We start from the raw sequence: 24,441 nt of genomic DNA, 5'->3' as shown, positions 1-24,441 counted from the left end.
TTATCCCTCAGCTCTTCAGCTCAAGGCGAGTGCTCTACTGCTTGAGCCACATGGCCACTTCTGTTTTTTCTAGTGGTTTATTGGAGATAAGAGGCTCACAGACTTTCCTGCCCGGGCTACCGTTGAACCATGATCCTCATCTCTCCCCTGCCCCCTCTTTCTTTTTTTTTTTCTTTTTGGTGCTGGTACTGGGATTGAATTCAGGACCTGGACATTGTCAGTCAGGTTTTTTTTTCAAGGTTGGCACTCTACCATTTGAGCCATATGTCTACTTCCAGCTCTTTGGTGACTAATTAGAAATAAGAATCTCATGCTGCCCAGGCTGGTTAAAAACTGCAGTCCTCAGATCTCAGCCTCTTGTGTAGCTAATATTATAGATGTGAGCCACTAACACCTGATTTGACTTGTAGTGTGGTTTTCCAGTTTTGCTTCTCATGGTCAGTGTCTACTACTAGTTGAATGTGCCTCATCTTGCACTTGCCTTTTTTTTTTTTAACACGTGTGATTTATGATTCATATTTAGATGTCTGTGCCACTTGCCACGAGCATGCTACGTGCCAGTCAAAAGACGGCAAGAAGATCTGCATTTGCAACTATGGATTTGTGGGCAATGGGAGGACCCAGTGTATTGGTAAGCTTTGAATTATGGGTTACGTGGGACAGTTCAACCAGGAAACAGAGCTCTCCTGTATAAAAGATTGGATGTCTTTGTGGGGAAAACATTAATATTTGGTTCACATGTTTTTATTCCATAAAGGTTTGTCAGTTATAATAAGTCTTTGTTTTCATGTTTGGCTGTGTCCTTGTTCTGGTGTTTCCAGGCAATTAGGCCTATTGGAGATCATTGACCCTGAATCTCGAAACTCACTGATGTAACAAATCTCAAGTCTCAGGTTTTAACTTAACAACTCCAGTGATATTAATTTCTTTTTAAAAATCTTGATGTAAAACTATATTAGTATCATAGAGACAAACCACAATTGAACTTCTTAGTTAATTGAGAAAACTGAGCTTGCTTTCAGCTTTAGGTCTAATTAAATCCATCTCTGAAGTGTTGTAGTTGTGACCTTTGGAGACCTAGTGGACGTAAGGAACACAAAGGCTTAGGCTAGAGGCAACTGAGATGATTTTTGGTCTCACGACACTCATCCATGCCAGTCAGATAATACCTGGATTTGAGTTCCATTCAGAGTGGGCATGAGTTTCTCAGCTGTGTGAGGAAATGTGACCATAGTCTCTTCTCAGCATCCTTGTTACCCACAGGAAAAATACTGAGAGCTGGGCCTTGTCGCTGTGGATAGGCAGAAAGCACCATGCGGTGTTCTGCCACCCAGCTGTGTGCCTGACCTAGCTATGGACCGAGGGTTCTGGCATTGAGCTTCCAGGCAAAGGTTACCACTTTTACCTATGAATTGTTAGAGCTTCATTTGTAGTTTCTACTTAATTATGTATTCTATTATTATTATTATTATTTTGTGCCAGCACTAGAGCTTGACCTCAGGGTCTGGGAAGCTCAAGGCTGGCGCTCTACCACTTGAAGCATAACCCTACTTCTGGCATTTTGGTAGTTAACCGGAGATAAGAATCTCATGGAGGCTGGAAGCCAGTGGCTCCAACTTTAATCCTAGCTACTCAGGAAGCTGAGATCAGAGGATCACAGTTTGAAGCCAGCCTGGGTAAGAAAGTCCATGAGACTCTTATATCCAATTAAATACAAAAACCCCCCAAACAACCCAACCCCAAAAACAACAACAACAACAAAAAAGCAAAAGTGGAACCGTGACTCAAGTGGTAGAGCAGTAGCTATGAGCAACAAAACCCAGAAACAGTGCTCAGGTCCCACATTCAAGCCCTAGGACTTGCATGTCCCCTCCAAAAAAAATAATGTGAGAAAAAGCATGTGTGTGGAAAATACACAGACTTTTTGGAGGGTATTGTGTGTGTGTGTGTGTGTGTGTGTATACAAGGCCTGAGGCTCGAACTAAGGGCTTTGTGCTTTTGTTTAGCTTTTTAACTCAAGGCTACACTCTGCCACTTGAGACACCTCCACTTCCAGCTTTTTGTTGGTTAATTGGAGATAAGAGTCTCTTGGATTTGTCAGCCTGGGCTGGCTTTGAACTTTCATCCTCAGATCTCAGCCTTCTGAGTAGCTAGGATAATAGGTGTGAGCCTCTGGAGCCTGGCTTGGGGATATTTTTTGAGTTTGCTGAAATCGAGTATAATTGTGGAAGACAAACTGACTTGAGGGAGCCATGGTAAAATAAAATATCAAATAACAAGCAAAATAACTAAATCAGAATCCTTGCATTGATGCTCACCCCCATCCCCACCCCCCCCAGGGGAGGGGGAAACAGTTTTGGGTAGATCAAGTCTAAAAGGAAAAGTAAGAAAATCTCTCTCAGGAGTTTTCCAGGGCAGAGCTGGCGCACTATGGCCCATGAACCATGCTTGACCCACTGTGGTTGTAAATAGAGTTTTATTGGAACCAAGCACTGCTCCTTTGTTTACTTACTTTTTATGACTGCTTTGGACTCTCCAACCATGAGTGAATGCAACAGAGACAATGAGAAAAAGTTTGCTGGCCCCTGGGCAAGAGGACAGAGATGGGAAAGAGAATGACTTCTATTTGCCTCTTTCAATTTCATGCTGTTTAATTAAGACCACTCAGGGCGTCCTCAGCATCTATATTTCAGGCCCTCTCCACTGGGCTAGCATGAGCTGTTCCTGCCTCACCATTAGCGCTGCTCAGGTTCAGGCATCTGCACTAACTAAGTCCATTGTTTCCTGGGAGCTCATGAGGGACAAAGTTTATAGTTTGATTACTGGATATAAAATCTTTCTCCTCTGGCATTCGTGAAAGACCAAGAAAATGACTGAACTGGAAAAAAAATGGATTCTGCTGGGTAGTTTCTCCAGGTGTATCAAATAAAATATATTTTTTAACATTGTTACTAGTGCTTTGTTTTGAGACAGCGTTCATTTTGTAGGCCAGGCTGGCCTGAAACTTGTGATCATCCTGCCTCAGCCTCCTGACTGCTGAGATTGCAGGAGTTTACTACCCTGCCCAGATAGTTATTGTTGTTAGGATGATGATGATGATGATTATGATTTTGGTGCTGGGGATTAAACCCAGAACTTGCACTTGCTAAGGACATTTACCACTGAACTGTGTCTCCAGCTCTTAATATGTTTGTATGTTAGTATATACATATAAAATACTTATATATTTAAAAAGTATATAATAACATATATATAATATAGGTCAACTTCATCTATCTATAATTTATACATATATATATTCTTTAATTTCTTTCTTTCTTTCTTTTTTTTTTTTTTGTCGGTCATGAGGCTTGAACTCTGGGCCTGAGTGCTGTCCCTCGGCTCTTCAGCTCAAGGCTAGCACTCTACCACTTGAGCTACAGCGCCACTTCCAGTTTCCTGGTGGTTTATTGGAGATAAGAGTTTCACAGACTTTCTTGCCTGGGCTGGCTTTGAATGGCGATCCTCAGATCTTAGCCTCCTGAGTAGCTAGGATTACAGGTGTGAGCCACCAGTGCCCAGCTAATTTCTTTTTTTTGGTACCAGCTCTGAGGCTTGAACTCCAGGCCAAGGTGCTCTCTTTGAGCATTTTTGCTCAAGGCCAGTGCTCTACCACTTGAACCAGAGCTCTACTTCTGGCTTTTTTTTTTTTTGGTTGTTAATTTGGAGATAAGAGTCTCACCAACTTTCCTGCACTGTGATCTTCAGATCTCAGCCTCCTGAATAGCTGGGATTACAGGAGTAAGCCACTGATGCCTGGCAATTCCATATATTTTGAATATATAATAACACACATATATACACACAGCTAGATAGGAAAAAAGATAGATAGATAAATTGTGTTTCTTTTGTCGCTTGGTATACTCCTACTGGTTGCATCACTGAAGGTCCTGAGTTTGAGAAGCGGTGTGAGGGGAGAGAGGTCAGGGAAATGACAAATAAGCTGTAGTCCCAGAATCCTGAGACCGAGTCCTCAGCACGGGAGGAGTCTGGGCTTTTGAACATGGGGTGGATGAGGATCCTTTTCTGTGTGATGTGTCTCTGTATCTGCAGATAAAAATGAGTGCCAGTTTGGAGCCACCGTTGTCTGTGGGAACCACACATCCTGCCACAACACACTGGGAGGCTTCTACTGCATCTGCCTCGAAGGCTATCGGGCCACAAACAACAACCAGACGTTCATCCCTAACGATGGCACCTTCTGCACAGGTATACAAATGGGGGCGTAGTGCTGGCCACCTGCTGACAGTGTCTTCTCTGTGGAGGAGACAGGACAGCCTGTGGCCTAGGACAGGGACCTTCCTTCAGAATAACTATGATGCTGGGGGCTGGGATATGGCTGCAGTGGGGTAGAGCACTTGGTAAGGCCCTGAATTGCAAAACAAACAAAACCAGAATAACTATAATGCTGAATGTGGTGGTGTTCACATATAATCCTAGCCCTGCGGAGGCTGAGGCAGGAGGATTACAAGTTTGATAATCTCGAACTCAAGACTAGCTTGAGTTATACATGAGACCCTGTCTCAAAAGTTCACCTGTAACCCTAAGTACTCAGGAGGCTGAGAGTTGAGGATCGTGGTTCAGAGTCAACCCTGGGCAGGAATGTCCATGAGGCCCTTATCTCCTATTAACTACCAGAAAACCAGAAGTGGAGCTGTGGGTCAAAGTGGTAGAGCACTAGCCTTGAGCAAAAGAGCTCAGGCACAGCACCTAGGCCCTGAGTTCAAGCCCATATACAAAAAGAAACCTCTATTCACGTGTAGTACAATCATTTTGGACTAATGACACCTGTATTAAACTAGTGATTTATATGGTATTTCACTTCTATAACATTCCACTGCATGAAGAGAGACAAAATGTACTTCACTCATCACACATGCTCATTCTTTTATGTTCATAAAAATAAACTCCAGAGAGAAGTACAAGTTGTCATGTCCAAAACGAGCTTTACAATGTCGGTGCGGGGTGGGGAGGGGGGGCGGGGTGGGGGAGGGGGAGGAAGGAGAAGGATTGGGATTGGGGGGGAGGGGGGAGGCTGGGAAGGGATGTGAAGGGTAAACAAAGGAGGAGGCTGCAATGCTTGGTAAGAAATGTACGCATTATCCTGCCCATGTAATTGTAACCCCTCTGTACAGTATGTTCACAAATAAAATAAAATTAAATTAAAAACAAAAACTCCAGAGAAATGAAAATTCATCTCCATAAACTTATACTTGAATGTTTGTAGTAGCTGAAATTGTAAACAGCCCAGATACCCATCAATACGAGGATGAGTAAACAAATGATACATTCACATAGTGGAGTACTACTCAGCAATAAAAATATTTAAAAAATCCAGAGGAAGTAGGCCAGGCATGGTAGGTCAAGCTTGCAATTCTAGTTTCTTGGGAGGTGGGATCTGGAGGATCATGGCTCAAGGCCAGTCTGGACAAAAAAGTTTAGGAGATAAGATTCCATCTCAACTAATGGTTGGCCATGGTAGTGTGCACCTGTTATTTCAGAGACAGAGAAGCATAATGCCTGAGCACGATTGCTTGCATGTGTCATCAAGCTATGTATCAAACAGGAGGATCACAGTGCAGGCCAGCTCAGGCATGAAGTACAACTATATTAAAAAAAAAAAAAAAAAAAGACCAATGCAGTGGAAGTGTGCTCAAGTGTTAGAGTGCTAGCCTTGAGCAAAAAAGCTCAGGAACAGTGCTTAGGACCTGAGTTCAAGTCCCAGGACCAGCACACACACACAGAGAAAGAGGGGCAGGGGGAGAGGGAAAGAGAAAGAGAGAGTGAGTTAACCAATGCAAAAAGAAGTGGCTGAGTGGCTCAAGGAGTATAGTACCTGCCTAGCAAATATGAGATCCTGAGTTCAAATCCTAGTATTGTCAAGAAGAAACAATGGCAATTGTGTTGACAAAATCTTGAAAACATATTGAATGAAAAAAGTTACACCCAAAATGTTTGTACTTAAATATCTAATTTGTACAACATCAGGCCAAACTAATTTTTTTTTTTTTGTCAGTCATGGGGCTGCAACTCTGGGCTTGGGCGCTGTCCCTGAGCTCTTCAGCTCCAGGCCAGTACTCTATCACTTGAGCCACAGCACCACTTCTGGTTTTCTGGTGGTTTATTGGAGATAAGAGTCTCATGGACTTTTCCTGCCTGGACTGGCTTTGAATCACAATCTTCAGATCTCAGCCTTCTGAGTAGCTAGGTTTACAGGCGTGAATTACCAGTGCACAGCTAAGGTCAAACTAATTTTATGGAGATAGAAGTTTTAAAAATGGTTGCTAAACCAGGTGCTGGTGGCTCATACCTTTAATCCTAGCTACATAGGGGTTGAGTTCTGAGAATTGGAGTTCAAGGATAAGCCAGCCCAGACAGGAAAGTCTGTGAGACTCTTGCTCTAATAAACTACCAGCAAACTGAAAATGTGCCGTGGCTCAAGTGGTAGAGTGCTAGCTGTGAGCAATAAAGCTCAGGAATAGGGCCCAGGCCCTGAGTTCAAGCCCCATGACCAGGAAAAAAATGCCTTTTATGCTGGGCGCCGGTGGCTCACGCCTGTAATCCAGGCTACTCAGGAGGCTAAGATCTGAGGATCTGGGTTCAAAGCCAGCCCGGGCAGGAAAAGCTGTGAAACTCTATCTCCAATAAACCACCAGAAAACTGGAAGTGGCGCTGTGGCTCAAATGGTAGAGCACTCGCCTTGAGCTGAAGAGCTGAGCCCAGAGTTCAAGCCCCATGACCAACTTAAAAAAAAAAAAAAGCGTTTTGTAGCATTCAAATCCAATAGTCCAGCCAAATAGCTTCTAAATGTGTGTGTGCACACATGTGTGCATTTGTGTACTGCACACACATTGCACTGTTCATGCTAAGTAAGGAAGAAATATGTATGAGCCACTATGAGTCAGGAAGAATTGAGTCTGTAGACAGGATTAATCCAAGTAATAGCTAGCCTTTACTGGGGCCTTATTATCCGCAATTATATTGGCTTCATATACTCGGCTAAGTACTTTCCACCTGTGTCTTATTTAATCCCCACAAAAACACTTTCTTTTACATCAGAGGTTTAGATTCAGGGTTAAGTGCAGTTAGTGATGTCAGTTGGTTAACCTGACTCTGACTCCTACACTCACATTAATCTGAAGGGCTAAATATGGAAGAGTGGGGTCCTGGGTTCAAGTCAGAGCATCTTGTTAGGTTTCCTAGTAGTGATCAAAATGAAATAATCCTGCATAGAGAATGGGAGACAAGGAGGACCCCTCTGACATCAGGCTGCTGGGGACATGTACCCCAGATCCCTTGGGCCAGCTGTTGTCAACAAACCATAAAGTAACACGTGTTAACCAAGGTCTGGAGGTGTGGAGGAATCAGAGCCTTTGTTTGCTCTTGGTAGAAGATGATGTGTTAGACCCATGATGGAAAACAGAATGATAGTTTCCTCAAAGCATAAAAGTGAAATGGCTGGCTACCAGTGGCTCACACCTGTAATTCTAGCTACTCAGGAGGCTGAGGATCATGGTTCAAAGACAGATCAGGCAGGAAAGTCTGTGAGACTCTTACTTCCAGTTAACCACCAAAAAGCTGGAAATGGACCTGTGGCTCAAGTGGTAGAGTACTAGCCTTGAGACAAGAAAAAAAATGCTCAGAGACGAGCCTAGGCCCTGAGTTCAAGCCCCAAGAAGGCATACACACACACACACACACACACACACACACACACACACACACACATACTGACCATGTGATCTCACAATTCTCCTTCTGAGCATCTACCTAAGAGAATGGAAGACAAAATGTAGAAGGCATATTTGCATACTTTGAAATAGCTAAGATGGTCACATTTCCTGTCAATTTTGCCATAATCATTGGTGGGCATGCTCACACAATTGAAATGTAGTGGCATAGTGGTTAAGAACATGGATGTTAAGGTACATACTAGCTTTGAATCCTGTAGTTTCAGCTCTTAGCCGTGTGTATAATTACCTTTGGACCAATTACTTAGCCACTCTGGTTTAGGTACCGCAGAATGAGAGTGATAATAATATGGACCTCCTGGGGTTATTGTGAAGATTGAATGAGATGAAAATAATATTTAATAGATTCTGAAGTGTTCAGAACAGTACCAGGCATGCAGATGATGACATGCAGAAATTATTGCTGTTCATTATGATTATGACTCTGATTGCTCTGGGAATGCTGAGTGACGGTCCACAAAGCTATGTGATTAATGACTGGGCCACTAGCCAGAGGCCCAAGTCTTTTCCACACTCTGCCATGTTTTACTTCCTCACTCCCCCCCTCCCCCAAATACACGGACTGTTTATTTTTAGAAGCCCATAGAAAAGTCCTTAATTATTTTCTTACTCAGTATTGTTTTGAGATTTTTGGGGCAGATTGATAGACTGTATGGCTGGTCCTGCTCTGTTGACTAACTTTATTGTGTAAAGATGCAGAAAACTTGCTGATTAACTTTACAGTGGGGCTACAGTGAGGACAAGTTCCCAACTGAATAAAAAGCAACATCTCACTAAAGTAGAAGGATGAGCCAAACCTGCGATCGGTAAAGACTTCTCCAGTGTTATCTATAATATTTGTGCCAGACTGATATTGATTCTGTTTTGTGTTACTTATATTTTAAGAATCTTTTCATAACAATTACCTAAAACTCTGGAGGTATGTTATCAACAGCTATTTAGCTCTGTTGTATTGGTTTTATAGCTCCTTGTTCTGTATGGGCCTGAACTCAGGGCCTGGACATTGTCCCTGAGCTTTGTCATTCTGGTTTTTGGTGGTTAAATTGGAGGGAAGAGTCTCATGGACTTTCCTGCCTTAGCTGGCTTTGAACTATAATTCTCATATCTCAGCCTCCTGAGTAACTAGGATTATAGGCATGGCCCACCAGTACCCAGTTTTGTGGTATCTTTGTTTCCTACACACACATACATATATATTACTGGCTGGTTTTTTTTTTTTTCAGAAAAGAAATATCAGTGGTGTAATTCTTAAACTTGTATCCTAACATGTCATTTCTTTCCTTAAAAGCATGATGTTTTGTTCCCCTTTTCTTAGAACTCTGCAAGCATTACTCCAGTACTGTATGGGTTGTAGTGTTTCAGACAGGGCTACTATTCCTTTCCTCTGAAGGGTGATTTTCTTCTTACTTAAAGAGATCCAGAATACCTTTCATTTCTCTTCATAGATACACATACATATATATACATATATATCCATAAACTATATACATATATAGAGAGAGAGTTAGTATAAAGGTGATATACAGAGGGATTACAGTTATATGTCAGGACTAAGTACATTTCTTTTTGGACAATCTCACCTCTTCCCTCCCTCTCTCCCAGTTTTTCCCTCCCATCCCCACTTTATGTATATTTTGTGGGTGCTGAGAATCAAACCCAGCCCTTATTCATGTTGGCAATCACTCTATCTCTGAGCCCCAGGCTCCTCCCTTTAAACAACAGCTTCTTTTAGGCGTAACTCACATTCCCTAAAATGTACCCATTTCAGTGCTACATTTAGTGTGTGTATATTCACAGAATTCTACAAACATCAGTACTACTTTCAGAAGCTTTCATCCCCCTTAGAAAAAGACCCCATACCAAGTGTCTTTCCTCTCCCCCTCTTTTTCAGGTTTAAGCAGCTTTGCATCCACTTTCTTTCCTGGAGGGGTTGTCTCTTCTGTAGGCTTCTTATCAATGAGATTATGAGATCCAAGTCCTTTATATTAGACTGAGGGTGTTTTTGTTTTTGTTTTTGTGTGGGTACTGGGGCTTCATGCACTTGTTTGGCTTGTTCTTTTTTGATTTTTCACTCAAGGCTGGTACTCTACCACTTGAATCACAAATCAGGTGTTTGGATGGTTAATCAGAGATAAAAATCTCATAGACTTTCCTGATTAGGCTGGCTTTGAACCAGGATCCTCAGATTTCAGCCTCCTGAATAGATAGGATTATAGGTGTGAGCCTCCAGTGCTTGACTTAATTACCTTCTTACAACCTGTAACACTATCTCATGCCCCTGAGCTGGAAAGCTGTTTGTCAGTTCCTAGTATTTTTTTTGGGGGGGGAGGGGGACTGGTGCTCAAGATTGGTCCTTGTACATGCTAGGCAAGCACTCTATTGCTGAGCTATCCTGTACCCACCAACTCCTTAGAATTTTTCATTCTGGTTTAAATTGTTTTATGTTGTAGTTCTATTTTAGATATTCTGGGGTTGTAACTATCATAATTTAAATTACTATGTAATTTAATTGTGTGTGTGTGTATGTGTGTGAAAGGCGGGGGGAGAGAGAGAGAGAGAGAGAGAGAGATCAACCCCAGGGCCTTGTGCATGGTAGGCAAGCCCTCTACTACTGAGGTTTTATTTATTTGTTTATTTTGTTTTTTGTTGGTGCCAGTCCTGGGACTTGACCTCAGGGCCTTGAGCTCTTGTTTTTAACTTGAGGCTAGCTCTGTACCACTTGAGCCACAGCTCTCCTTTCAGCTTTTTGCTTGTTAATTGAAGAATCTCACTGTCTTTTCTGTGTAGGCTAGCTTTGAACCATGATCTCCAGATCTCAGCCTTCTGAATAGTAGGATTACAGGTGTGAGCCACCGGCACTCATCTGGTTTTGGCTTGTACAAATTCCCAGAAGATATTGACAAGAATTTATGGGGCACTGCCTATGTGTTCAACGCCTATAATGTGAAGGATATATAAAAAGAACCTTCAGGGAGTAAGATAAAATTCATGATACCATTGCAAACAAATGCACTCAAGGCTAAGAGTACGTTGAGAATGTGAGAACATGTCTCCGTTTTGTTTTGGTCTCCAGACATAGATGAGTGTGTGGTGTCTGGTGTGTGCGGGAATGGAGGACGGTGTGTCAATACTCCTGGAAACTTCGAGTGCTACTGTGTTGATGGATACTTGCCAACAAATGGACCTGTGCCTTTCCACCCGAGCAGAGATGGTACCCGGTGTACAGGTGGGTGTTGGCCTATGAATGTGGCTTCTTGTGAGATTCTGTGCAGGGGACTTTTCCACACTGATGTCTAGAGTTCTGTGTTGGGGATGAGAATGGTGATTATCTTTGTATGAAACAAACAATGGCCTAATGAAGATAGAAGGGGGTCATGTTAACAAGTGAAAATTAGCAAGCTTCAGGAATCAATAAACTCCAGTGGTTAATAGATATCTTGGTTTGGGCCACTATGTTAGCTGATTCACACAGCTGATTGGTAAGAATTGAACATCCCCAAAATGCCCCTGAAATCTATAAAGCCCTATGTATCTCAATGTATTTTGCAGTTAGTATGAATTAGTGAAGATCTATTACTCTTTTTCTTGTTGTTGTTAATTGAGATTTTTTTTTTCTTTTGTCAGTTGTATAGGGCTTGAACTCAGAGCCTGGGTGCTATTCCTGAGCTTTTTTTCTTCACTCTACCACGTTGAGCCACAGCACCCTTTCTGACTTTCTGGTGGTTAATTGAAGATAAGAGTCTCAGGGTTACCCCTCTGTACAGTATTTTCACAATTTAAAAAAAAAAAAAGAGTCTCAGGGTTTTTCCTGTCCTGGCTGACTTTGAACTGCTATCCTCAGATTTCAGCCTCTTGAGTAGCTAAGAAAATAGACATGAGCCACTAGTGTCCATCTTGAGATAGTTTTTATTTGAAAATATCCTAACAATACATCCTAGGATTAAAAATAAATAAATCTCAGACTTGTTGCAATATACATACTTTCTAATTACATCAAATACATTTTCACATCACAGCCCAGCAGTCAGAGATTTCACTTTAATTTACATGATAAAAGACAAAAGACTTACATGAAGAAGTCTGTTTTATTTTTTTTTAAGTTTCCTGCATGCTATTATCTATGAAAGTGCAAAAGACCACATAAAGATAATCATAGGCAATGTGAGTAGAAATCACATAATTAACTTAAATATATATAAAATAGGATTTGAGGTATACAAGGGAAATGGGTTAGAGGTAGGGAGAGAGTGTGAACTTTGAACATTTATCTTCATGGAGTAATGTATTCAACATGCATTTATTTTCAGAAATAGACTGTGGCCCGGCTCTGGAGATCCCGGGTGGCTTTGTCATAGGAAACTACACATCTAGACTGGGCAGCCAGGTTCATTATGGATGCAAAGAAGGATTTTTCAGTGTCCCAGAAAATACAGTTTCAAGCTGCACAGCCCTGGGCACGTGGGAGGCTCCCCAATTACATTGCCAAGGTGAGGTTTCAAATGGTACCAGCTTCCAGTTCTTGACATTGTCTTCTTATTTTTCTCTGAATTTCACTTTGTGGAGTAAATGTGTTATATAAATTCCATACATCCCTATTTTTTTTCAAATAGGTTTTCGGTTGGTTCTCTTGGCATTTTCAGGACTAAGAAGACCCTGCCATCTGTGTATAGTGATGCTTCCATCTTTTATTCTAGATTTATAAAAGTCTCATTTTTATTTCTCTGTTGCTTTCTTTTCTTACATCTTCCTTTCCTTTCCCTTTTCTTTTACTGCCAAAACAAACAACAACAATAAAATTCCTAAAACAGAACTATTGTATGATCCAGCTAATCTACTGGTGACAATCCAAAGGCTATAAATTAGTGTATCAAGGAGCTATCAAGGAGATATCAGATTGTGTTTTCACAATAGGTAGTCAATGCTATCAACTTATGTGTCTATCAGCCGATGTATGGATAATGAAAAGTGGCACTAACACACACACACACACACACACACACACACACACACAATATTGAGGCATAAAAGAGTGTTATTCTGTTATTTGCAGCAACCTGAGTGGAATAAATTAAATAAAATGAGCCAGTCACAGATAAGCACTGCATGTTCTTAGTTATATATGGGATTTAAAAAAAGTTGATCTCACCAAAGTAGAAAATAGAATCATGCTCACTGGAGCCTAACAAGTGTTCTCCAGTAATATAGGGTGACTACACTTTACAACAGTTTTTCATTTATTTGACGAAGAACTGGAAGAGAAGAATTCAAAATTTCCACCACAAAGAAAGGATAACGGTCAAGGAGATGGCTTGCTACGTTCCCTGATGTCACCATGCCCATTAGCAGATGCCCCATAAATAGGGAAGGTTACATATCAATTTAGAAAAGGAAAACGCAGCATCATGCACATGTAAGAAGCATCTAAGGATTTATAGAGTGAACCCCATGGGAAAACAAGTAGTCAGCTAGAGTGAGGATTCAGACGAGATCGGGCGCGTTCAGGGTGGTATGGCCGTGGACTAGAGTGAGGATTCAGAAAGAATTTAGAGGCGAAGGCTTGTTTCTTCTCCCCAAAGAACTGTTATGGCAGAGACCCTGGCTGCTTCCTTCTTCCTGCAATGACTTCCTTCTGCATGCTCCCACCCCACCCCTCCCCGTCAGCGCATGGCCACTGCTTCTCACCGCTGTGTCTGTTTCTCTCAGAAAACACCCCCTCTTCTGACTTCTCCTTTCGTCTTCTTCACACTCCAGAGTCTGGGCCATGTGCCAGCACACATGGTATTTTTAGCTCAGTGTTCTGAAGCCACAGGAATTGGGGATCCCACTGCACATACCAGCAAAATATGAGCTTGGTTTCTGCCGAAGAGCGGGTGCTTGTGCACGGGGCACTGTGGGACACACCTCATGTGGGCAGCCTTTTTTTTGTCCAAACTTGCGCTTCTCCCATACGATCAGGTACTACAAGTGGATGGTGGATGGTGGGGGATTGTTGGGCTTTTCCCTGTCCCTGAGCAGAAGTGGGGGTAAGGGGAGGAGGCTGTAACCTGAAGCCCCCATCCCACTGGACCTCAGAGATAGTAGCTGGAAGTGAGGCCTGAAAGCTTTAGATGGCAAGAGTTCTTGGGAAAGGATTTAGGTAGAAACTATTAACATGCCAGTATGCATTTCTATGAAATCTCTGGAAAATTTAGCAATCTCTAGCTGGTATTTCCTATTAGCCTATTCTTGTTATTATTTGAAAAGAATTTTTCAGGAGAGATGCAAGCTGATAGTGGCAGCATCAAGAATTTAAATGGTGGAATTTCACAAGCCCTGAGCAAGGGGAGGGAACCATGTGAACTATATTGTTGTTAACAAATATGGGGTCCAGGTCTACCAAAGACACTGATAAGACAGCCTAGAGTCTGAAATAGGTCTAAGTTCACTACTGTCTATTTGTATTAAAGGTGAGATCTTGAGTGTTGTGTGGGAAGAATGTGAAAAGCATGGAAGGGCTGGGCATTGTGGCTCACACTTAGTAATCCTAGCTACTGGGAAGGCTGAGACCTGAGAATCACAGTTGGAAGCCAGTCTGGTCAGGCTTCCTTCCAATTAACCACCAAAAAAGCTGGAAGTGAAGCTGTGGCTCAACTGGTAGAATTCTAGCCTTGAGAAAAAGCTCAAGGACTTCACCCAGGCCCTAGTTCAAGCCCAGGACTGGCAACAAAGTGTGTAGAAAGGGATGGTGTGGTAACATGAAAGACATGGCATGTGTGCCCTTCCTTTGAGCACAGAGGAGTTTTGCCCACCTGTAGGAGAGTCCAGTGAGGAGAGGGTACCATGTTGGCAGACCAATTGGAGGGTTCTGGAAACATTTATCTTCCAGATAGGATTTGCTAAATAGGACCTTGTTAGGCTAGAATTCTGGCCATCGGTATGTCTGATCCTGACCGGTCCCTATTTGAATCCACGTCAGTTCTTTCCTTCTGCAGTGCATTCTCCACATAGCACTTTTCTCTACTTGAAATTGAAATGCCTGGGGCTGGGAAGGTGGCTCAGTGGTAGAGCGCTTGCCTTGCATGCCTGAGGCCCTGAGTTCGATTCCTCAGCACCACATAAGCAAAAAGAAAAAAGCCGGAAGTGGCGCTGTGGCTCAAGTGGTAGAGCGCTAGCCTTGAGCTGAAGAGCTGAGGGACGGCACCCAGGCCCAGAGTTCAGGCCCCACGACCGGATTGAACCCCCCCCCCCTCAAAAAAAAAAAAAGAAATTGAAATGCCTCCCTGTTTAATACACACACAGACACACATACACACACAGACACAGACACACACACACGTATATTGGTGGTGCTAGGGCTCAAAGTCAGAGTCAATGATCACAATAATGTTTGTAACTCACATGACTAAAGGGCATATTTTAAAAAATAGAATATATTGGTGGGTGCTGTTGGCTCATGCCTGTAATCTTGACTACCCAGGAGACTGAGATCTGAGGATTACAGGATTTTTTGTTGTTTGGTTGGTTTTTTATGCAGTCCTGGGACTTGAACTCTGGCCCTGGGTGCTGTTCCTGGGCTCCTTTTGCTCAAGACTAGCACTCTACTACTTGAGTCGCAGTGTACTTATGGCTTTTTCTGAGTCTCACAGACTTGCCTGCCTCGGCTGGCTTCAAACCTCGAACCTCAGATCTCAGCCTCCTGAGTAGCTAGTATTATAGGCCACTAGCACCTGGATTAAGGATCACAGTTTGTAGTGGCCTAGACTAGAAAGTCCCTGAGACTCTTGTCTCCAATTAATCACCAAAAAGCTGGAAGTAGAATTGTGATTCAAGTGTAGAGCAACAAACCTTGAGTAAAAAAGCCATGTGAGTATGAGCGGCCCTGAGTTTAAGCCCCAGTCCTTCCTCTTCCCCCCACACCCACATATATACCTTATAAGATATAGGCATGGCCTACAAAATCCTACCATGTAGTGGGAGAGAGAATAAAGTATAAGTATTGTGTTGAGTTATGTGGTTCAGATAGGTGGATAGAATAGACTTCGGCGTTTAATACGCCTGGACCCTTGGGCTCCATAACTCCCCACATTTCACTGATTTCCAGGTGATACATAAGCTTTTGATTCTCAGGCCTGATTGAGATATTTCTACTATTTCTGGATAAAAATGAAAACTGTGATTGTCTTCAGTTTTCTCCCTCATGTCTATTACAGGCTTAGTATGTCTGTTCTTTTGTGGAGCTTTGTCCCTAGTATTTGTTTGTTTTTCTAGGAGTTTTGGGGGAGGTCAGAATCAATAAGTGGTCTAGGTCTATTATTCCCCTGGCAGTTGGCGAAATATTGGCCACAATTTATGGGCACTGTCTGTCATTTTCTTTTCTGTCAAAGCTTATTGTCTATCGATCTCTACCAGTCTTAGATGAATTGCCTTATGTCAGGATGTCCTTTCTATTATCAATCCCTGATATTGTGCTGAGATTTATAATAAACAGTCATTCAATGTGGGTGACGTTCATGATACAGCAGTCAGCTGTTGATTAGGTGTATTCATTGCCTGTTCCTTTCATCACACAGATTTCCTTCTAGAATATTGTCTTGGGTAGAATGAAAACCCTACCTCAAGATCTAAAATTAATTTTCCATTATACATTTGGGCCTTAGAACAGTCACAATACTCCCTCTTCCTCCCTAGGGAGACCTATTTTGAAATTGATGATTTCCGATAAAAATCACAGACAGTGGGAGAGTAAGAAAAGTCCCCAGCCATGCTCCTAATTAGTCAACTGAATTCTGGATGCAGATTCCAATGTGCTTATTTAATAATACAATTAGCCCGAGAAACATGCCCTCTAATGAACACCTCTGTGCATATGCTATGCAAATTTGTGCTGCATATTTTCCCTTTCCTTTGCATACACACTTTTAAAGTGTTTATCTCCTTGTGACAGTAAGAGCTGCAGGAAGGTAGGAGTCTGTGTGTATTACTTTTTAAGATCTGTTGGTTTGACTGCTGCATGTTTCTTAGTAGGAACTGCCTACTTTCCTAGGTGCCCTAGTATGGTAAGAATGCCCGTGGCAGGGTCACACTCTGGCAGGAGACCCAGGTCTACTCTTACACCACAGGACTCTACACACCAGTATCAAGAAGATCTGGGGGAGGGGGTTTCACACAGTTATGGGGAATGGGTAGTCTACGTCTAGCAATTTTCTTGCTCTGGGAACACATTCAGAGACAAGATTAGAGGCTTGCCATAGAGACTTCTAGAATGATTAGCCTACCTATATGGCCAGTCTTACTCAGGGATTGGAGAGGAGCTCTTCATCGTGAGGCTACCAAGACTGAGTGGACTTGACCTGGGGTTCTCACAAACCACAGTCTGACTGTTGCCTCCAGCTGTTACTGGAAGTATGACTGTTGAACGTGCATTAAGTACTGAGGGCCTCTATTTTCCTGTCAACTCCTTGAGACAAAAACACATCTGCCTTGCATAGTTTTCTGTGGGGAATAGATAAGATAGTATAAGTCTTTATCAAACAGATGACGTTGTGTCCAGGAGGATTTTTAATTACTGAGCAGGTTTCCTAGGCTTCCTCAATACCAGGCTGATATTATTTTTTTGTGGGTTATTTTCTCAGCTAGTTTCTGCCTAGTGTTTGGTAGGTATGAGTTATCTCTGCTGGGTAACAAACGTGGAAGTTATGTCTTTCTTCCTATTTATACTTATAAATTTAGTGATGTCTGTTTTCTTTTCTCAGGGATGTTATCATTTCAAAGTAGTATTTATTATCTGGGCATGCTAGCTCAAGCTTATAATCCTAGCTACTCCAGATGTGGAGGTTAAGAGGCCCATGGGAGATTGGGAGGCTTATAGTTCAAGGCCATACTGGGGGAAAAATGTTTTTGAAACTCCATGTCAACCAATTAAAAACAACCATCAATAACAAAAATAAAACAAAACTGAGTGCACTCGGTCATTCCAGTCACCCCAAGAATGAGCCACTTCACTCACTTGAAGGGAATAGATTTGTTCATGTCTTTCCAAGAGGGAAATTCTGGAGTCTTCTCCAACAGAATTGACCTCTTTTGGTTGACATTATCAACCATCTAGCTGTGTTAAATGATCTCTCAGTGAACATGTTCACCGTAGTTACACAAAAGAACAGTGGTGTTTGCTCTCTGAGCAACATTGAGTCTCTGGGAAGCTCCTTTGGCAGGCAGGTAATGGGTCTAATCCATATCCCCCAAATTGCACAGATGAAAATTGAATCCATGATTTCTTTGCTTTCAAATGAATTAGTGGAGCAAATGTCTCATCTTATTGCAGTTGCTTTGAGCTGAATAGGGTTGTAGAGGTATCCTTGCCATCTATTTATTTATTTATTTATTTGTGTGTGTGTGTGTGTGTGTGTGTGTGTGTGTGTGTGTGTGTGTGTGTGTGTGTCTGAGTGTATGTTGGTACTGGGGCTTGAACTTAAGGCCTGGGCATTGTACCTGAGCTCTTTTGCTCAAAGCTAGCTCTCTACCACTTGAGCTACAGTTCCACTTCTAGCTTTTTGTAGTTAATTGGAGATAAGGGTCTCATGAAATTTTTCTGCCTGGGCTGGCTTTGAACTGCAATCCTCAGACTCAGTCTCCTGAGTAGCTAGGATTACAGGCGTGAGCTATCAGCACCCAGCTATTTATTGTTCTGACAGAGGTTTATGGGAAAGTCCACTGAGACATGACTGAGTCTAACTGACTATTGGAGTAAAATTGAATAATAGCTGGTACAGAGGACTGAAAGAGCTTAGACCTTGGGATTTTGTCTTCATAACAAAAGTTGCAATTTAGATCTCATGATTACAGTGTATAGCAAGAGTTGGAACTTAGAACTGGACCACTTGTTCCCTTTCTCTTCTTGTCTCCATCCAGTTCGTAATGCTTGTACCTCTTTATAGCAAGCATTCCCTTTGATCTGCAGTTGGGCTCCACACATTCAAGTCTCAGCACCATCTTCTTGATAGTTGAATGTTTTTTCTGGTGGAACATTGGCGTAGTCTGACACCATAGCCTCTCTGTTCCTGTGATAACCACGCTGTCCCTGGGCATACAGAGAATCTTTGCCCTTCTTGTACTGTGTTACTTTGTGAGGTTAGTGCTTGCCTCTCTCCTTTTTTTTTTGCCGGTCCTGGGGCTTGAACTCAGGATCTGGGGGCTCTTTGTACTCAAGTCTAGCACTCCACCACTTGAGCCACAGTACTTTTTCTGAGTGGTTTATGGGAATGAGTCTCACGGACTTTCCTGCCTGGGCTGGCTTTGAACTGCCATCCTCAGATGGATGCTAGGGTTACAGGCCTGAGACACTAGCCCCTAGCTTAATTTATTTTCTGGAACTGATTTTGAGGTTGTTTTTTCTTTTCTTCCAGAAAATCCACACACAGGAATGTTTTGAACAACTCAAATATCTGAAAATGATTTTCTGCTACTGTTCTGTGAAGTATAGTTTGGTTGGATCTAAAATGATAATGGCCTAATTGTTCTTCGGATATTCCTTCAAATGGTCCATTGTCCTTTAATTGTCAGATTTGTGGAGAAGAAATTTCATATCAGTTTTATAATTCTAGGGTTTTCATTTTGTTGTTGTTTGTTTGTTCAAGCCCCAAGACTGGGGTTTGAACTCAGGGCCTGAGCACAGTCCCTGGGCTTTGTTGCTCATGACTAGGGCTTTACCACTAGAGCCACAGCTCCTCTTCTGTCTTTTGATGGTTAAAGAGTTTAATGGACTTTCCTTCCTGGGCTGGCTTTGAATCATGATCCTCAGATCTCAGCCTCCTGAGTAGTTAGGATTATAGCCATGAGCCACCAGCTCCAGCTGCAAAGGTTGTTTTTAGTTTGAAAGAGTCACATAAATTGGATGCTTAGAGGCTGAACTTTGCTTTAAAAAACATAGAGATTGGGATTAGGAAGTTGGCTTAGTGGCTTAGTTGGCTTGCCTTGCATGCATGAGGCCCTGGGTTCAATTCCTCAGCATCACATAAGCAGAAAAAAGCTGGAAGTGGTGCTGTGGCTCAAGTGGTAGGGCACTAGCCTTGAGCTGAAGAGCTGAGGGACAGCGCCCAGGCCCAGAGTTCAGCCCCCACAACCGACCTACCCCTGCTCCAAACAAACAAAAAAACAAATAAACGTAGAGATGTTAGCTGGGTGCTGGTGGTCATCCGTGCCCAGCTTTAAGTGTTTATTTCTAAAATATGAATTCTGGGCTTTTGACTAGCGGTGTGTTGCTTCCCAATGCAGAGATCAACTGTGGCCATCCTCCAGAAGTGCAGAACGCCATGTTGGTGGGGAATCACAGCTCCGGCCTGGGTGGTGTGGCTTACTATGTCTGTCAAGAGGGCTTTGAGAACACTGGAGGAGAGATCACTTCTGTTTGCACGGAGAAAGGCACCTGGAGAGAAAGCACTTCAACATGCACAGGTACAGATTGCATTCTGCTGGGCCCCTGTTTCCTAGGAACAAAACAGCCAGTGTGAGCTCTGACCAAACCATCAGCAGGAGGCCTCCCTCTGTGTTCTGTGCCTGGCCCTGCGTTTCCTGGGTGGGCAATTAGCTTGATTTTTGTCAGCTAAATCCTTAAGATTTAGAAAGTGGATTAGAGAAACAAGTTGGATAGAAAATTTTATGTAGCCATCTTTTGGAACACCTTAATACATAAGGATTGCTATTTTCTCTTGGTTGGCTGAGAAATTTTTTTCATGAACCATTTTCTCAGAGGAGTATACTCCTAACTTGGCATATGCTCATATTGCAGCTTTGGAGATAAAAGCTGATGTGACAGAAGGGGTATAATAATAATAATAATAGTAATTATTATTATTATTTGCCAGTCCAGGGGTTTAAACTCAGGGCCTGGGTACTGTCCCTGAGTTTCCTTTTTGCTCAAGGCTAGCACTCTATCACTTGAGCCACAGTGCCCCTTCCAGCCTTTTCTGTTTATATGGTACTGAGGAATCGAACCCGGGGCTTCATGTATGCTAGACAAGCATTCTACTACTAAGCCACATTCCCAGCCCGAGAAGGGGATTTAAATGTTTATTTTCAAAATTAGCTGAGGGCTGGTAGCTCACTTCTGTAATCCTAACGTTTAAGGAGGTTGAGCTCTGAGGAGTTGCATGGTTGGAAGCTAGCGTGGGCAGGAAAGTCTGTGAGACTCTTATCTCCTATTACCAACCAAAAAGCCAAAAGTGGAGCTGTGGCTCAAGTAGTAGAATGCTAGCCTTGAGCCAGAAAGCTCAGAGACAGCTCAGGCCCTTAAGTTCACACACACACAAAACTTGTGTTAAAATACAAAGCAAAGCTGGGCGCCGGTGGCTCATACCTGTAATTCTAGCTACTCAGGAGGCTGAGATCTGAGGATCATGGTTCAAAGCCAGCCTGGGCAGAAAAGTCCTTGAGACTCTTATTGCAATAAACCACCAGAAAACCAGAAGTGGCACTGTGGCTCAAGTGGTAGGGAGCTAGCCTTGAACTGAAGAGCTGAGGGACAGTGCCCAGGCCCAGAGTTCAAGCCCCATGACCGACCAAAAACAAAAAACAAAAACAAAAAACCCACAAATCAAATTAAAGCACCAATGTAACTATTTATAAGTGTGTAATTCATAGCACTATATACAGTCTCATTATTGTACAACTTTTTATCTTTAAAAACAAATTCTGTACCCATTAAATTATTCCCCATTCTCCTTTCCCACTGCCTTTGACATGTTATTATTCTTATTTTGTTTCTTATGAAATTGACTACTCTCAGTAGTTTATATAAAAAAAAGTTGGATTGTCTTCTCAAGACTTGCTTATTCCACTTAGCATACATCTTTAGCTCTCTTTTTTAAGACTGGAGTTTGAACCTAATGGCTTTGCTAGGCAGGTACTCTACCACTTAAGCCATACCTCAAGCTCTTTTTTTTGCTTTAGGTGTTTTTAAGATCAAATCTTGCTTTTATTCCTGGGCATCCCTGAAGTGTGAGCCTTATATTCAGACTTGTTAGCGGGGGACAACAGTCACGTGCCACCATGCCCATCTTTTTCTGTTGAGATGGGGGTCGGGGAGCAATTTCATGAAGTTTTGGCCCAGATTGATCTCGAACTGTCATTTGCTCAATCTCAGCCTCCTAAGTAGCTAAGATTACAGGCAGGAGTCACCACACCTGGCTCACTCAGCATACTATCTTCAAGGCTCATCCATAATGTGTCAGGGATTTTTTGCAAGGTGGAAAAGTTTCCGTGTGTGTGTGTGTGTGTGTGTGTGTGTGTGTGTGTGTGTGTGTGTGCATCTGCTCATCCATCAATGGTGTGTGTGTGTGTGTGTGTGTGTCTGCATCTGTTCATCCATCAATGGATACCTCAGTTGCTCTCATTTTTTGGCTATTGTGTACAATGTTACCATGGAATCTGGGTGTACAAATATCTCTTTGAGACCCTGCTTTTAATTTTTTTAAATATATACCCGGAAGTGAAAAGCTTTGCGATCCACTTGAGTTCTATCAGTGCCATATATAAGACATGTATCATCAGGTAAGGCATTATGACCATCGGTCTCCTTGTCTGTTCAAAGGTGGAAATAAAGCCTGCCTTTCCTTTATCAAAACGTTTTTGGAGAGGAAGTCAGTTGAGCTCATGTATGGGGAGGATTTTGAAAAGTTTAAAGCGGCATGCACTTCAGTGCTTTTCTTAAATTGTTAGTCTCCCATGAAGATCTTTTCATGAAGCAGAGGAGCGCGCTTCCATGTGCTTTCCTTCCCTCCAAGCCATATGTGGGAACAGGCAACAATTCCTGACAATTTGTGACACTTGGCCAGGGAGTGTGACAATGCTTGTCACGTAGTCTTCAATGGCTCTGGGAATATATTTCTGCATGCTTATTTGCTTCGCTCTGAAGTTAGCCCTCAAGAGTAAAAATCTCAAGGATAGCATTGGCCTGGATCTCTGGATTGATTAGCAAGCAGAATTGTGGCAGAATACCTTGAATCTGACTAAAGTTTCCCATAGGAAAAGTCTAGCCAGCACAATCACCTCTGCTGTTTATTTATTCATCAAGCAATGATTCCTAGCCATTTTGGCGCTAGGACCTTAGTGAAATCCACCCATTTATTCACTAGATACTTAGCTAATATGCACTGTGTAAGGTAGTTTGTAAGGCACCTCTTCTTCTTTTTTTTTTTTTTTGGCGGTCGTGGGGCTTGAACTCTGGGCCTGGGCGCTGTCCCTCAGCTCTTCAGCTCAAGGCAAGCGCTCTATTGCTTGAGCTACAATGCCACTTCCATAGGCACCTCTTCTTAAAAACAGATGTTTCCCCCAAAGAAATGCACGTGCACATGAACATGTACTGTTTTGCAAAGAAGTTCAAGGAATTAATGATGCTCTGAAGTGCATGGATAAAGACAGCATCCTGGGGATAGATGGAAAACCCAGCTTTTCTGCCGAGGCCCCGTCTATACCATGCAATTCCTATGTTCACTTGTCACCAGTTTCAGAAGCAAAAACAATGAGACTTCAGATATAGTTCAGCCTTGCTTTAGAGAGGTCTCATTGACTTGCAGAGTAGCAAGAGCAAACCTTTAATGAGCAAGGACTTCAGGGTCCCAGTTTTACTAACAGGAAATTGAGATGAGCTGACAACCTTAGTGGACCAGGCTGATGCTTACATCAACCTATGACGACATCTCTATAAGTACTTCCAAGTGTGACTTGGAGAAGTTGAGGCCTGTGTCTCTGGGAAGAATTCCCCATGGTGTGACTTGGTAAGAGCTGGATATAGTGGTGGACCCTCAGCTTTTTGCTCCCTTGCTCCAGCTTCTCTGCCTCCATCATTCAGAAATCAGTGGGGGCACAAGGATTAGTCACTCCATGAGAAACCAGTGGATCTGCATGGGGCATAGTAAGCTATTAATTAGCTGATCCTTGTAGAGCACTTTGAAGAACAAACATGTTATGTAACTGCTAATTACAATTACCGTCCTCAGCCCGCCACCTTCCACAGAGCGTGTGGTTCCAGCTGCAGCTGCTTCCACAGGCTTAGGCGGGCTTTGATTTAGAGAAAGAAAAGACATTTTCCCTGTGAGCTGGGATCTTTCTGTGAGGAGGCCTCTGTGCCCTCACTCAGGATTGGCAGCTAAATTCAATTTCCGTTGATAAAGGGGGTGATCTGCATGCTGATTAATTCATGGTGCCGGGCAGATGAGCTAGGGGTGTGGTGGGGGAGGTGGGAGAGGCTTAGAGATACTGATTCCTGGGGCTCTTCCTCAGCTGCCCCCCTCTCCCTCCTTTTCCATGTGGTTGTCCCCCAGGTCTCCTCTTCACCCGCAATCCCCGGTCCCTCAGTGTTTCTAGTTGCCTTCCTCAGTGTTTGCTTTTGGCCTTCTTTCTCTTCCTCTTCATTACCTCCTGTCTCTAATTTCATTGTTTATCCCACTTTCTAGACTTCCATGTTTAGTTCCAAACTGGGTTTTGCAATCTTTATCTGGACTGATTTTAATTACCTTAAAAACATGTTTTTGGAGCCCCAGTTTCTTCAGATTGGTAGCATAGGTCTGTAACATATTTTTTTAGAGTGTGAGCTTTTTTTTTTTTTTTCTTGAAGGCCAGTTCGTACTGGAAACTCCAGACAGCTGGGAATTAGGCAACTGCTTTAGTGTCTGGAAAA

General features: G+C 42.7%; 1 protein-coding gene across 6 annotated transcripts in view; it reads left to right on the top strand.

The window, feature by feature from the left end:
• The window catches only part of Susd1 (sushi domain containing 1), a 139,922-nt gene that overhangs the window by 13,143 nt on the left and 102,338 nt on the right, over positions 1-24,441 (top strand). For all 6 annotated transcript variants that reach the window (XM_042696997.1, XM_042696978.1, XM_042696988.1 and 3 more), the window contains exons 2-6: positions 524-631; positions 4,093-4,248; positions 10,864-11,016; positions 12,098-12,277; positions 20,040-20,219. In XM_042696997.1, coding sequence (XP_042552931.1) covers positions 524-631; positions 4,093-4,248; positions 10,864-11,016; positions 12,098-12,277; positions 20,040-20,219 — 777 coding nt within the window. The remainder of the gene's footprint in view (positions 1-523; positions 632-4,092; positions 4,249-10,863; positions 11,017-12,097; positions 12,278-20,039; positions 20,220-24,441) is intronic.

This window comes from Dipodomys spectabilis, unplaced genomic scaffold, assembly GCF_019054845.1.
Source record: "Dipodomys spectabilis isolate Male_0828 unplaced genomic scaffold, ASM1905484v1 ptg000006l, whole genome shotgun sequence".
NCBI lineage: Eukaryota > Metazoa > Chordata > Mammalia > Rodentia > Heteromyidae > Dipodomys > Dipodomys spectabilis.
The sequence above is the reverse complement of the archived record's forward strand: the minus strand, read 5'-3'. Positions and strand labels throughout refer to the sequence as shown.